Source organism: Acomys russatus, chromosome 19 (assembly GCF_903995435.1).
Source record: "Acomys russatus chromosome 19, mAcoRus1.1, whole genome shotgun sequence".
NCBI lineage: Eukaryota > Metazoa > Chordata > Mammalia > Rodentia > Muridae > Acomys > Acomys russatus.
The window spans coordinates 65,691,574-65,707,030 of NC_067155.1; the positions used below are offsets into that span (position 1 = coordinate 65,691,574).

The window sequence follows — 15,457 nt, forward strand, 5'->3', positions numbered from 1 at the left end:
CCAGAACAGATCAGAGGGACCTACCTCCCCATGGGCAAACGAGGCAGTAAGTAAGCACTGTTAAATATGAGCTGTGCTGTAAACGCTAGTACATTCAGTGTTGAGGTTTTGTTAGGCTTATATTGTTCACACCCTATTGATACTTCCTGTGAAAGATTAAAGCATTTTACCAGTCCTGCATCCTGCTCTGGTGCCTTGCTGAGATCCTGTCAGGAAATCAGTCTCTTACGGGTAGCTAGCTGTTCAGATGCTGGGGCCCACTGTGCAGACTGCCATGGACCACCACAACCTCAGCTGAAGACTTGCTTTAGTCAGGGTCATTCCAGACAGACACCACAGACACTGGAAAGTAGTACTGGAAGCAAGACACCATGGTGGTGAACTCTGATGACCTTGCAAAAATTTCATCCAGGCCAGACAGGGAGCACTTCCTGGATGGATCGGCAGAAAGCCTGTGATTGGTGCAAACGTGCATGAAGTACTGCCAGGATTGGTGCTAGGACCCATGCCACACCCATTTTCTCTCTATGTAAGTGGACTGAGGCTCATTTTTCCAGTTAGTAGAAATGCATGCTCCTGTGTCCTGTTTTTTTGATATTACGTTATCAGGTCTTAAAGTTTTTTGTTTTTGTTTGTGTGGTTTTTGTTTTGTTTTGTTTTGTTTTTTTAGTGGTAAGGAGTGAGCTGGGGCTGTAGAGGCAGAGGCCAGCCTGGTCTACAAAGTGAATCCAGGAGGGCCAAGGCTCATAGAGAAACCCTGTCTCTAACAACTCCCTGACCACCTCCCTCAAAAAAAAGTTTTAGGGAGCTGTCATGCCAAAAGGGCCCTTTCGGCCAGAGAGCTGTAGTATTAGCCATTGTCAAAGGCAAAGGTCCTAAGAATGTCTGAGGTTCGAGGTTCATTCAGGATCAGTAATTACCAAACGCCTGCTGCTGCTCACTACTGCTCAAAGCCGAAAAGTGTGATAGCTACCACGTGGTGACAACTACCTAGCGCCCAAGGCAACAAGCCCAAGCCTGGAGCGGTGAGTTTCCGGGCCTGCCAGTCTAGTCCCTAAGCCGAGGTCCGACAGGGCCTGAAAGTGCCAGCCCTGGAAGGACCTAATCAGTGGATAGGTAGCAACCACGGCAGTAAAACTGGGAGGTAGGATGGTGGGTGCCAGGGGCTAGCTGACGGTTAAACGCAGAAGGCGGGGGTCGGGGTGGGGGTGGAATGGAAAGAATTCTGGAGGTGAAAGCTGATAGTTGAACAGTTTGCATACACGTAAGGATTACAAAAGAAAACATAAAAACTCTAGGTCTAGAGCAAGAGTCAAACCTGAGGGCTTTCGGTTCAATCTTCTGGGGACTCGCACCCACCAAAGGAAGGGCGTCTGCAGCCGCCACCCTGAGCCCACCGGCAGGTGGCACCCAGGCCGCGTTTCCTGTTCTGTCTCAGGAAAGAGGCGGAACTTCCACCAACCGGAAGCGGGCGCGCACGGAAGCGTGTCCCTGGCGTCCTGCCGTCGGGCTGCGAGATTTGCGGCATGGCTTTCCGGCAGGCGCTTCAGCTGGCGGCTTGCGGTCTGGCCGGTGGCTCGGCCGCTGTTCTCTTCTCGGCGGTAGCGGTGGGGAAGCCGCGAGGCGGTGGGGATGCCGACACGCGCGCCGCCGAGCCGCCGGCCTGGACAGCCGCGCGTCCGGGTCCCGGCGTCTGGGACTCCAACTGGGACAGGTGCGGGCACGGGAGGGTGGGGCTCAGGCCCGGTTCCTCATGTCCATCGCGCTACGGCGGATGTCGGCGTGTGCTGGTGGGTCCGGGCGGCCTGCCCTTGAGGGTCCCCGTACCAGGATGGCGCGTCTTCCAAGGGTCTCGGTACCTGTACCCGGCCGGACGGTTCCTAGGAGAGTCCTTGTGTAGAGGCAGCCTACCCGAATGTCTGTGTCCCAGGACCATTATCCTCCAGAGGGTCTGAAGTTATAAAGGAATTTTATTTATTTATAGTCAGGTATTTGACATATAGCCTAGGTTGGCCTCACAGATTCTTTTGCTGCAGCCTGCAGAAAATTGGGATTACAATAAAAGCATGCTGTTCTTGCAGAGGTCAGAGAACCTGTGTTTGAAGTGGAACTAAGGTTACCCGTGGAAGCCGGGTATAGTGTCACATGCCTTTAATCCCAGCACAGAGTCGAAGGCAGGCACATCTGTGCCGTGTCTGCATGTGTGCATGGGCCGGTACAGGGATGAGATCTTTGTTAGGTGGAGGGTGCATGACAGGTGGATAAACAGCTGCAGAAAGAGACTAGGAAGAGGGCTTCTCAGCTTGGCTTCTTTCTGCTGTGCCTTCCTCTTTGACACTAGTCTCCAAATTTTGTCTGGTCAGGCCCCACACATCCCTGCATCTGCAAGGAGCCTTTGATTTGGTCGTGTATGGGACCAACATCCCAGGTTATCCTGTGCAGATACTGCTTGAGTCACCACCACTCTCCAGACCTTACTCCATTGTGGCAATTTTGGCAGGTTTGGCTTGTCCTCCTGTTCCTGTCCGTTTCTGCAGCCCTCAACCATTGTGATGGTCACTACCCCAGTGACTGCTGAAGATTTTAAATGTGCTTAGTGTGACTCTGAAGAGATCTCTATTTTTATTTAATTTTAACTTATAGTAATCGTTCTGTATCCTGGGGGATTGGTTCCAGGATCTCTGAACATACCAAGTGCTGTGCATGTCCAAGATGGCGCAGGCTTGCAGAGAGCGCAGGCACCTAATGTCCCTAGATCGTTTATCATACTCACCATACAATAAAATTGCTAAGTAGGTGTTAAATTATACAGCTTCAGGTAAAAAACTTTTAAAGGCCTGTTTAGTTCAGATGTATATTATTTTGTAATATTTTTGATACATGATGGATTGAATTTTTTTTTTTTTTTTAAGATTTATTTGTTGCATATGAGTGCTTTACAGAAGAGGGCAGCAGATCTCATTATAGATGGTTGTGAGCCACCATGTGGTTGCTGGGAATTGAACTCAGAACCTCTTAAAGAGCAGGTGGCGCTCTTAACCACTGAGCCATCTCTCCAGCCCCTTATTTATTTATTTATTTATTTATTTATTTGGTTTTTCGAAACAGGGTTTCTCTCTGTAGCCTTGGCTTCCCAGGACTCACTTTGTAGACCAGTCTGGCCTCGAACTCACAGGGATCCACCTACCTCGAGTGCTGGGACTAAAGGTGTGCGCCACCACTGCCTGGCCTGATGATGGATTGAATTGTTGCCTCCTCAGCTACAAAGAATTTCAGGATATTTTGGTTTACTTATTCAAACTGGCCTTTTGTGATCCTTCTGTCTCAGCTCCCCATGTGTGACAAGTACAGAGTTGAACTATGAGAAAATACAGCTAAGGGCCCGTGTCTAGTATTTTTAAGTTAGCAGTGTTGGTGCCTGTTTGTAACCCTGGTTGCTGACGTAGGCTTGCTGTGACCTCAGCCTGAGCTACACCGAGAGACCCTGTGTCCTAACCAACAAAACAAGTGAGTGAATGAGACAGTTATAGGCTCTGCTGCAGTGCAGCTATCCATTCTTACAACCTGTCCTTGTCAACTGGGTGCGTATTTGAAGCATTAGTGAGTTTCTTGGGTTTTTTTTCCTTTTCATGTGCACATGCATGAGATCACGTGTGTGTCTCTGTGAAAGCTTGAGATAGATATACTCTTCCTTGATTGTGCTTTTATTTTTTTTATTTTTGTTTGTTTGTTTGTTTGTTTGTTTTCGAGACAGGGTTTCTCTGTGTAGCCTTGGCTGTCCTGGACTCACTTTGTAGACCAGGCTGGCCTCGAACTCACAGCGATCCGCCTGCCTCTGCCTCCCGAGCGCTGGGATTAAAGGTGTGCGCCACCACGCCCGGTTGATTGTGCTTTTAGATTATCCTTTAAGGCATGGTCTCACAGTCAAGCCCAGAACTTGCTAATATGAGTAGTCTGACTAGATAGCTTCCTCCAGGGACCCTGTGTCCACTGTGAGGCTAGAATTAGAGGTGGGCCACTACGCCTACCCAGTATTTACATGGCTTCTGAACCCCCAGTCTTCCTGCTTGTATAACAAGCACCCTGACCTCTGAACCATCTCTCCGTCCTGTTTTCACTGAGAGCAAGAACGCAGGCTTCACATGTCTGTTGTGCCCACTTAGAGTAACCCTGGCCCTCATGTGAAGAGTGAAGGTGTGTCCTGTGAGGCTGGCCTCTCCGGAGTTGGCTTTCCCCCAAGTACTAAAAGGTGTCATAAGACATACTTTCACAATTAGGCGAGAGCCACTGTCCCTCATTAACCTGAAGAAAAGGAACGTGGAATCGGGAGAAGAAGAACTGGCATCCAGGCTGGACCACTACAAGGCAAAAGCTACAAGGCACATATTCCTCATCCGGCATTCCCAGTACAATGTGGATGGCTCCCTGGAAAAGGACCGCACTCTGACCCCGTTAGGTAAGAGACTCCTCGATTGGGCCTGAAGCTATCACTGGGACTTGGTATTTAGGCCGCCTTCCTGTTCTTTTTCCTTCTCCTCCCTGCCCCTTCCCGGCCCCCTCCCCCCCACCGCACCCCTGCCAGCGTGCCAGCGTGGTGTGATGGAGACAGAGTCTCACTGTGTCATCTAAGCAGATCTGAATTCCTGATCCCTCTGCCTTGCTTCCCAAGTAGGTAGGAACATGAATACATGGCAGTGTGCCTTTACGTTTTAAACAGCTTGCTTGGATGATGCATAGTCACAGTTGGATGATAATATGTCTCCAGGATTGTTGTCTAGCAGATTGTTCCACCAACCTGAAGAGTTGCTTTGTTGCTTTTGACACCTGGGCATACACAGGAAAATCAGGTCACCACTGTGGTGATGCTGGTTACCATATCCAGCAGAAAATGATTTTCAAAACAAAAGAAAATGATTTCTTGGAATGTTTTCAGCTTAAGTACATTTGAGGGAAAGCATCTATATTTAACACAAGTGTCTCCTTGTGTCCCCTGAGAATTAGTTTATAGTTTGTGTGTTTTATGAGGCAGGCCTTGAACTCATGGCAATCTTCCTGCCTCAGCCTCCTGAGTGCTTGGATTATGAGGCCCAGTTCACTTTTTCTGTGTGTTGTCATGTTGTGTCTATTGTCAGGAGGCAGCGGGACACTGTGATGCTGAGATTTGATTTTGCTCTTCCTTTATCAGTCCTGGGATTGAATCCAGGGTCCCAGTGAGCTAACTATTACCTTCCCACTTTGAACTTAATTTTGAATATTTGAGTACAAATAGGAGGAATAGCAAAAGGTCCGCATTCTACTGCTGGCAAGTTTACTTGTTGCTAACTGCAGCAGGTGCACTTTCCTTGGGTTGAGGACAGCTGATTGTTTCTGTGCTGAGGCCCCAGCTCTAGGTAAATGAGGGTAACATCTTCCTTAGTGCTTCATGGCACCTCACTGTTAACACAGTAAGTGGGGGAGGGTCCTGGTGTATGACATTCACAGGTGTTTTCCTTTCAAGGTCGGGAACAGGCTGAACTCACGGGGCTCCGACTTGCAAGCCTGGGATTAAAGTTTAATAAAATTGTCCATTCCTCCATGACCCGTGCAGTAGAGACCACAGACATCATTAGTAAGCACTTGCCAGGTGAGTGCTGGTTGTCTAATACCCTGGGAGTGTAGATTCGCTCTTGGGATACGTCGCTGAACAGGGGGCTGCTCTTTTCCAGGAGTCTCCAGAGTCAGCACAGACCTGCTGCGGGAAGGTGCCCCTATTGAACCGGACCCACCTGTCTCTCACTGGAAGCCAGAGGCTGTGGTAAAAATGCCATCCCTTTTGCCACTGGATTAGGGCAAGGCCTGCTCTTAGCCTTGACTGCTTCCACACTGACAACTCCTTGCTCTGCTCCTAGCAGTATTATGAAGACGGAGCTCGGATTGAGGCTGCCTTCAGGAATTACATCCACCGAGCTGATGCCAAGCAGGAGGAGGACAGCTATGAGATCTTCATATGCCACGCCAATGTCATCCGCTATATCGTTTGCAGGTAAGTGCCATCAGAAGCGCCTGTCTAGTTCACTGTCCCTGCCACCACCCTTCCTGGCCTTGCGTTTCTTCAGCCTAGGAGTTTCCTCAGTCTTGGCTCAGAGAAAAACGAGCCTCAGTGAAGCCTCGTCAGTTGTCTATAGAATGCTTTTCTGTTTTGCCTTCCTCTGCTGTATCAGTCAGCAATAGGCCCCCGATGAAAATGGCCACGACAGTATAGATGCATGTGCACAGTCAACGAGCCGTGCTCTGGTCTCCGTTTCTCCATTACCTTAGGAGAACGGTGAATGTCTAAGGACCGTTCAAAGTCCTGTTTTTGCTTGGTTTTTCTAGACAGGGCTTCTCTGTGTAGCCTTGGCTGTCCTGGAACTCACTCTGTAGAGCAGGCTGGCTTTGAACTTAGAGATCTGCCTGCCTCTGCCTCCCATGTGCAGGGATTAAAGGCGTGCGCCACAAGCTCCTGGCCAAAGTCCTGTGCTTTACATACTTGTCCCAATTGTCCGTTGGTGGATGCTGCTGGTAGCAAGCAGTCAACACTGGACTTGCTCTGAGATTTTGTTGCCTTCGTCCTGTTGGTAATTGGATTTCTCTGTGTTTGTGAACAGTGTGGGCACCTTGGGATGCAGGACAGTACCTACTGGCCCTGCACACCTGACCTGGGATTGTTGGCATTCTGCTCCGTCAGCCTTGTGTTGGGGGTTTCTTTTACTTCCTGTACAGTAGAATGCCCCAGGCTTGTGCCCCTACTCTTAGGCTGTCACGCAGGCCATGGTGTATGTTCCCATCACACCTGACCCGATGCCCAGAGATGGCTAGAGGACCTCATGGCCAAGAGGTGAGCATCAGGTTCAAGAAAATATCAGGTTGTTGGGGAGCTGGGAATCCCTGCTGGGCTCCTGGAGCTCCATATCAGACTGAGAACTGGTAGGAGAAGGGTGGGGTGGTGGGCAAGTGTGTAGTTTATACTCTGCCGTAAGAGCAAATGCTTCGAGGATGAGGATGATGAGGATGTCCCAGCTGCTCGTCAGAATCCACCCCATATACTCCTCTCATGTGAAAACCCAGCAGTGCCCTGTTAATTTTGCACCTCATTGTCTTATACTCTATAGAAGTCCCTGGTAACTGTTGAAAATGCAGAAAGAAGTAATCAGGAGCCTGGGAGGAGTACTTACACTGTGAGGAAAGAAGTAGTTCCTAGTCCCGTTCAGGAGTGAGCATCCTGAGTTGTGAAGGGTAACACTAAGACTGCACAGCTGCCGTGGGCTGGGGTTGGCATGTACAGGAGCCTGGGTTTTATCCTCAACACCAAGAAACAAAGACTTTAATTTTAAAAAGTTGTTATTATTTTATGTGTGCCATAGAGCTTGTGTGGAGGTCAAGGACAATTTTGTGGAGTCACTTCTCTCCTTCCTTCTAACTTTATGTGGGTTTCAGGGACTGAACTCAAGTTGCCAGGCTTATATAGCAAGGGCTTTTACCCAAGTTGAGCCATCTCACAGGCTCACTTTATTGTTTAAAAATATACTTTATGCCAGGTGTGGTAGCACACACCTTTAATCCCAGCACTTAGAAGGCAGAGGCAGGTGGGTTTCTGTGAGTTCTAGGCCAGACTCTTCTATATAGCAAGTTTGAGGTGAGACAGGGATTGCACAATATGACTGTCTCAAATAAAACAAAACAATTGAAGCCTGTGTAGGCGAATATCTGTGTAGCCCCAGAGGGTCCAAAAGCTTTTTTCTTTCTTTCTTTCTTTCTTTCTTTTTTGGTTTTTCGAGACAGAGTTTCTCTGTGTAGCCTTGGCTGTCCTAGCCTCACTTTGTAGACCAGGCTGGTCTCAAACTCACAGTGATCTGCCTGCCTCTGCTGTTGGGAGTGCGCCACCACTGCCCAGCCCCAAAAGCTTTTCTGAGCAGCAGTCCACAACAGTGACCCTGTTCCAGCAGACTGGGCTGGAACTGGAGCTTCACTGGCAGAGTGCTTGCCCGGCATGTGTAGAGACTCAGGCTTGTCTCCAGCAGCATGCCTGTCATCCTGGCACTTAGGAGGTGGAGGTGGGAGGATCAGAAATTCAAAGTCATGTATAACTGCATATTGAGTTTGAGCCCAAGCTTGAGCTACGTAAAACACTTAAAAAAGAAAAAGTGCTCTGTGTGTGTGTGTGTGTGTGTGTGTGTGTAGCAAATATCATGTCCCTTTTTCAGTATTAGCTAGGATACTTCACAGGGCTTTTACAGTATTTACACTTTTCAACTGACAAACCCCGCAGCAGGCAATGTCACATGTGTTGGTAAGCTAAGTGGCATACAGTGATTAGACAATGGGAGAAATGACACCAGACTGTCCAGGAAATAATTGTGTATGTTACGCCTGCATGTAGGTGCTCTTAGAGGCCAGAAAAAGAGGATTCCCTGGAGCTGGAGGTATGAGAAGTTGTGAGCTGCACAAAACTCTGGCCCTGGAGCCGGGTGTGTTGGCGCACACCTTTAATCCCAGCACTCAGGAGGCAGAGGCAGAGGCAGGTGGATCGCTGTGAGTTCGAGGCCAGCCTGGTCTACAAAGTGAGTCCAGGACAGCCAAGGCTACATAGAGAAACCCTGTCTCGAAAAACAAAAAAAAAAAAAAAAAAAAAAACACCTCTGGTCCTGTAGAAGAGCAACAAGCTGATCAATTTCTTCAACTCCAATACTTGGGATTTTTATTTTTGTTTTATTTTTTTTGTTTTTCGAGACAGGGTTTCTCTGTGTAGCCTTGGCTGTCCTAGACGTGCATTGTAGACCAGGCTGTCCTCAAACTCACAGGGATCTCCCTGCCTCTGCCTCCCAAGTGCTGGGATTAAAGGCGTGCGCCACCACTGCCCAGCTACTTGTGCTTTTTAAAAAGAGCATGGGGCTGGAGAGATGGCTCAGAGGGTAAGAGTACTGTCTCCTTTTCCAAAGGTCCTGAGTTCAATTCCCAGCAACCACACGGTGGCTCACAACCATTTATAATGAGATCTGGTGCCCTCTTCTGGTGTACATGCAGGGAAAACACTGTGTATGTAATAAATAAATAAATCTTTTTAAAAAGATACAAATAAAATAAAGAGCATGGAAGCCCAGCACTCAGGAGGCAGAGGAAGACAGATCCCTAAGTTTGAGCCCAGCCTGGTCTACAGAGTGAGTTCCAGGACAGCCAGGGCTACACAGAGAAACCCTGTCTCAAAAACAAACAAACCAGGGAGAGAGAGATGTTGCGTGGCATAGAAACCTTGCAGGGGTCATGGATTATACGTCTATCCTGGAGACCAGCCACATCTTGTCAGAAATACTTCTAGCACAGATTTAGGTGCTTCTTGTTACAGTGGAAAACATTAAATGTAGGCCTAAGCATGTTTCTGACTTAGTTGAGTTGAGGCTTTGTCCCCATAGATTGGATCCCTTATTTAGAGCTATTGAGACGTTTCCCCTGAGAATCCTTTCTCTGAAGACAGCAGCCCCTCAGTTACTGGCCCGGCTAAATGTATCTACTCCAAAAGGCTGTCAACTCTGCCTGGCCTCAGCCTCGGCCCTGAACAAAGCAGCTCTGTGCCAGCGAGAGCATTCTGCTAGCATTGTCTTTCTCTCCGCAGAGCACTGCAGTTTCCCCCGGAAGGTTGGCTCCGCCTGTCCCTCAACAATGGCAGTATCACTCACTTGGTGATCCGACCCAATGGCCGTGTCGCACTCAGGACCCTTGGGGACACAGGGTTCATGCCCCCAGACAAGATTACCCGTTCCTGAGGCCGACTGCAGGGCTGCACCCTCTCCTCTGCGGGTGGCCTGGCTGCAGCCTTCCCTTCCTCATCTTCCCTGTGGCTTCACGTTGTCTCCTGGAAGAAGGTGTCTCAAATGGTGCATCTGGGTGCTTCTCTCTGGCCCAGGCTGAGGAAGGCAGTGAGTGGGTTAGACGGCCTTTCTGAAAGCTTCTACTTGACCACTATCACAGCCCTGTGAGGTGTGACAGGAACCTTCGCAGACAGAAGGCAGGTTTGTCACGGGTACTGAACTGGTCTGGCTGTGCTGTATCAGGCGATTACAGCAATCGACTGAACAACTCATAAACCTCTGGCAGAAATCTGCCGGGTAGTAGGGTGGTTGTTTACACTTGATGATTTCATATACTCCAATCTAGGAACTTTTGTTGTTTAAATATTTATCAAAGATTTTTTTCCTCATGTGGGTTCTTGCTTTGGAAACCAACTTGTCAGATCTTTTGTCTGCTGCATCTAAACGAATTGAAGGGCAAAGGGACTAGCTTCCTGTAAGGCAGATATAAGTCACGAAAGAGGTGGAACTGCAAAAAGGCTGTAGCCTCAATATGACAGGCAGGTGACAGCCCTGTGAGAGGTTCTTTGGAGGACTGACCAGAGGAGGTGGCATACGCTTGTAACTCTAGCGCTTGGGAGGCAAAGGCAGGATCATGAGTGTCTAGCCAGCCTGAGCTTATCGGAGAAGAACTCAGAAAGATATCCCGGACTGACAGACAGTTCCATTTTAGCTTTCCTCTGGCTACTGTTAACCTTTGGGCTTGTAGGCTATTTAGAAATGTGTTTTTGCCAGATGTTCTGATAACTTACGAAAAAAAAAAAATGGTTTGTGTATATGTGGTCTTTTGTTTTTTGAGACAAAATCTTAACTGTGGCCCAGGCTGGCTTCAAAATTGAGATGTTGGGATTGCAGGCATGCACTACCACACCTGGCCAAAAAAACAAAAACAAAAAAAACCAGCACAGTTTCTAAGAAGTAGTTGTGAGCATTTTTTGTAATCAGTACAATGAATCTGAACATTTAACCCATCTCTCTGCCCTTTTTGGAAATAAGTATGTAATAAAAATTTTACTTTTTTGTTGTTTGTTTTAAAGGGGAAACAAAGTGGTATAATTAGAAACCCTTTCTCAGTGTCTTCTGTCTCAGGGCTGGACCCAGGTACCCTGCTTGGAGGACTACCTCCCACTACCAGAAGGCACATTGCTTCCTGTCCAGCAGTGAGCCTGAGAGGTGTCACTTGGAGGTAACTTTGGCTACCCACAGGCCACTTTCTAGAGGTTGCCGAAGCAGTCACGGTAGGCTATCAGCTTCTGAACACAAGGCTCAAGGCGCCTCACCAGACCTGATGGGAAGGCAAAAGCATTTCACAGGAGACAGTGACTTGCTCAGGGTATCCCATAATAGTGCAGCCTCCCCAGCAGACCTTTAAGGACTAGCAGCATTTCAGGAACAAGCCTTAGCTTTGGGGTGAGGCCAGTGCCTTGTTAGTGAAATGGATTATCTTTCTTGGAGGCTGACGGTCATTTGCAAGAGATAGTGATCACTTGTGACAGCAATGATCCTGCAGGCTGACGGCCTGATGCCTAGTCAGTTCTCCTGACCCTTCAGACTCTATCACCAGTTTAAAAACAAAAACAAGCAAACAAGAAACCCAGTCATACTGGAAAGTGGTGTCTGAGAATGACAGAAGACACGTAAGTAGGGACAAGAGAGCAAGGCCGGCCAAAGTTTGTTGGTTATGGTACCAGTGATAGAGTTCAAAAAATGCCCCTGAGTTAGGCCTTGCTTGCTGGGCTTTTGATATACATACTTGCTATGTCAAAATTTGTGATCCAGTAGGTTTCAAACGCTCCTGGGTCAGACCTTTCTTGCCAGGCTGTTAAAACACATAATGCTATGTCAAGATCTAATCATTTTCTGACTTTAAAATTACACTGTTAAAAAAATAAATAAAAAATAAAATTACACTGTTAAGCTTGGCATGGTGGCACATGCCTGTGATCCTAGCACCTGGGAGGCAGAGGCAGGCAGATCTCTGTGAGTTCGAGGCCAGCCTGATTTACAGAGCGAGTCCAGGACAGCCAAGACTACACAGGGAAACCTTGTCTCAAAAAACAAACAAACAAAAATTACGCTGTTGTTTCTCATTTGCCTCATAGGAAAATACTGGACTGAAATATAACAACTCCCAAAATAACTATACCAGTTGCTACATTTGAAGCCAACCATGTGAAACTAGATCTCTAAATTGTGTAAAGTTACAACCAGAATGGAGCCTTTGGCTCAACTTAAGAGCTAAGGTGTTTTTTTTTTTTTTTTTAAAGATACATATTTATTTATTATTCATATAGTATTTGGCCTGCATATATGCCAGCATGCCAGAAGAGGCCAGATCTCATTATAGATGGTTATGAGCCACCATGTGGTTGCTCTGAATTGAACTCAGGACCTTTAGAAGAAAAGCCAGTGTTTTGTTTCTTTTTGGTTTTCGAGACAGGGACTCACTTTGTAGACCAGGCTGGCCTTGAACTCACAGCAATCCACCTGCCTCTGCCTCCCGAGTGCTGGGATTAAAGGCGTCCACCATGCCTGGCCCGCCAGTATTCTTTACCTCTGGGCCATCTCTCCAGCCCCAAGCTAAGTAAGTTCTGGGAGTAGTGTGTTTTCTTTTCTTTCTTCTTTATTTATTTTCTGTGCATCTATGTTTTGCCTGTATGTATGTGTGATGGTGTGGGATCCCCTGAACTGGAGTTATAGACAATTTTAAGAGCAGCCAGTGTCCCTAAGCACTGAGGCATCTCTCCAGCCCTCTTTTTTAAAAATTTTAACTATTTGTATGTACAGGTGTTACAGACTAGACAATTGTGAGCTGTCGTGTGGGTGCTGGGAATTGAACCAGGGACCTCTAGAAGAGCAACCAATGCTCTTAACCACTGAGCCATCTCTCCAGCCCCATAATGTGTTTTCTTAAATATCAAATGCCTCCTAATTTTTAAGTTGCCTTGTGGTCTATGCCTACACATGCTATGAATACTTGGCACATATTAGGGAGGCGTCTATCTGTCCAGGGTGTCTTTTGTTTGTTTTTTTGAGACAGGGTTTCTCTGTGTGGTTTTGGCTGTCCTGGACTCACTTTGTAGACCAGGCTGGCCTCAAACTTGCAATGATCCACCTGCCTCTGACTCGAGTGCTGGGATTAAAGGTATGCGCCACCACACCCTGCTTGTTTGGCTTTTTGAGACAAGGGTTTCTCTGTATAGCTCTAGCAGTCCCTCACTCGCTTTTCAGACCAGGCTGGCCTCGAACTCATTGATCCGCCTGCCTCTGCCCCTGAGTGCTGGGACTACAGGCCTGCGCCACCACACCCAGCTGGCCAGGGTGTCTTAAGAGGCCCAATGACATTGTGATGAAGAAAATGTTTTTGTTTTGTGGTGCTCGATAATGAAACCACAGTCCTTGGTTTAGGACAAATGTTTAAAGACTTCAGAAACACTGTAACATTATTGGAAAGTCTTGCCACAACAAAGGTTACACACTTGTCTAACTTGAGGACTCTGAATGGAAACGGTGAGAATGGGATGCCACTAAGTGGTACTGATTCTTTTTGACTATTTGGCTTCCTTTATTCCAGTGTTTTTCTATGAGACAAACAAGAAATACTAATAAAATTTTAAAAGTCAGAAAATGGCAGGATCTTGACATAAAAAGTATGGGTCAATAGCCCAGCAGGTAAGGCCCAATTCAGGAAGACAAAATCCTAAGCACTGATTTCCTCTGAAAGCAGCAACTAGTCAATAGTATCTGGCGTCGTTCCTACCACAGTGCAGCAAGCACTGATTTTCAACATCACACCCTGTTCTTCTCTAGAAATGAGCACCTGGGATGTTGGTTGTCTCTACAATTTCATCCGTGCCATGCCACTGCAGTAAGGATGCCTTACATGCCCCGACCACACTTGAAAAACTCAGGATTGTTAATAAAAAGAGGCGTTGCACATAATTAAATGACATCAACTATGTTAGAATAAGCCAGAACCCAGCAAGTAAACTGGTCCTGTTCAAGGCCATCCGGGAACAAAGTAAGACTCTCAAAAACATCAATGCAATACTTAATGTCCTTTACCATGAATTCTGCTTCAAGTCTTACTAAAACAGGGATCCTGCCCAGATAACTGTTAAGTGATCTTTCTGAAAGCATTGTGTAGAAATGATTCATTAGACAGTGTCTATGACATAGAACCACCAGGTGTGACTAACAGGTATCATACCCTTCACACTAGTGGAAAACAGTCCAAAGATGGCTTAAAGTTAAAATGGGCTAGCAGAGTGGCTCAGTAGGTAAAACTGTCAAGTCCAACGACCTGAGTTGGATCCCTGAGACCTAAAGAACTGACTCCTACAAGTTTTCTTAAAAACAAACAAGAACAAGAATAAACCCCACAAGTGTGAAGCTAGGGTGAGACTGGTACTCTGACTTTTGTTTGAGTATGGACAAAACAACACCCAAATCCCCCCCACAAAAAAACAGCCAAAAACACCCCCTCCAAAAACAAAACAAAAAAACCAAAATACCAAAAACAAACGAACAGACAAACACAGAACAACATTAAAAACCCACAGGTCAAAATGCTAAGACTTTAGAGAAAACAAGACCACAACTGAATATAAGGTATAGACACTGGTTTTTTTGAGAGCAAAGATAGTACCTTTGGAACTGTTTGCAGGTCACTATATTGGCTTTCTTGTACAAAGATCTCATCTGCTTACATGGGAAATGAAAACACTTCACATAATAAACTTTGAATCCAAAGTTCTAAATCTCAGTTCTAATATTTCTGACCCATTTCTTACTGTATTAAAATAAGCTTTAAAAACAAACCAAACCAAAAAAAAAAAAAAAAAAAAAAAACCAAACCAAAAAAAACCAAAAACACCAAAACATTTGAACTCAGAATTTTTATCCTATTATTTTGGAGACAAGGTTGCTCTATGTAGTTCTGGCTAGCCTGGACTATGTAGACCAGGCTGGCCTCAAACTCACAAAGATCCCCCTGCTTCTGCCACCTGGGTGCTGGGATAAAAGGCATGCAACCATGCCCAGTCAATATTTTTATGAACAAAAGAGAATGTAGCACCCACCTAGCACTGTACTATCTCAAAAATCTGAATGCAGGAAAATTAAAAATGACTCAAAACAGCACCGGAGTTGGCAAAAATCAGCGATATATTTTTCCATTGGGATGAAGCACTACAAATGTCTACAGAATACTACTGACTTTGTGCAAGCAGCTATGCCAGAGGCCCAGGACCCACCTTCACCTAGGTGGTTTTCTCTTGGTACCTTAGGGTGTGCAGTGACACTCTGTATACAATCCATTGGGGTTAGTGCCAAGGGATAGGTGAAAGTGATGAACTCAAATCTAAACTGTTCTAAATTGCAGTGTAATGCCCTTTAAATGAAATCTAATCATCTGTCATGTAATCATGCTCAATGAAGTCTCTGGATAAATTAATACTATGGCGCAACTTTTAGATTATCATTACAACAACAACAAAGTAAAAGCACATGGAAGCACTGAGAAGTAGTGGGGTTTTGTTGTTGCTGGTGAATTTTCTACTACTGGCATGATTCCCATACTTTTTTTTTTTTTT

At 46.5% G+C, this 15,457-nt stretch overlaps 1 protein-coding gene across 2 annotated transcripts; it reads left to right on the plus strand.

The window, feature by feature from the left end:
- Positions 1 to 1,467: 1,467 nt before the first annotated feature.
- On the plus strand, positions 1,468 to 10,199 carry Pgam5 (PGAM family member 5, mitochondrial serine/threonine protein phosphatase). 2 transcript variants are annotated; one of them, XM_051161768.1, is made up of 6 exons: positions 1,468 to 1,714; positions 4,278 to 4,456; positions 5,498 to 5,623; positions 5,706 to 5,794; positions 5,889 to 6,022; positions 9,629 to 10,199. In XM_051161768.1, exons 1-6 carry the CDS (start codon positions 1,527 to 1,529, stop codon positions 9,777 to 9,779), a joined length of 867 nt encoding a protein of 288 aa, XP_051017725.1. In that variant the 5' UTR covers positions 1,468 to 1,526; the 3' UTR covers positions 9,780 to 10,199. The 2 variants fall into 2 exon arrangements, with proteins under 2 accessions (XP_051017725.1, XP_051017726.1); XM_051161769.1 differs by having other exon boundaries at positions 5,892 to 6,022.
- Positions 10,200 to 15,457: the final 5,258 nt, after the last annotated feature.

What these genes read in the sequence shown, in the direction of transcription:
- Pgam5 (XM_051161768.1), top strand. Translation starts at nt 1,527, where the DNA reads ATGGCTTTCCGGCAGGCGCTTCAGCTGGCGGCTTGCGGTCTGGCCGGT. An exon ending in CCGCACTCTGACCCCGTTAG is followed by an intron (nt 4,457 to 5,497) that starts GTAAGAGACTCC and finishes TTTCCTTTCAAG; the next exon opens with GTCGGGAACAGGCTGAACTC. An exon ending in CATTAGTAAGCACTTGCCAG is followed by an intron (nt 5,624 to 5,705) that starts GTGAGTGCTGGT and finishes GCTCTTTTCCAG; the next exon opens with GAGTCTCCAGAGTCAGCACA.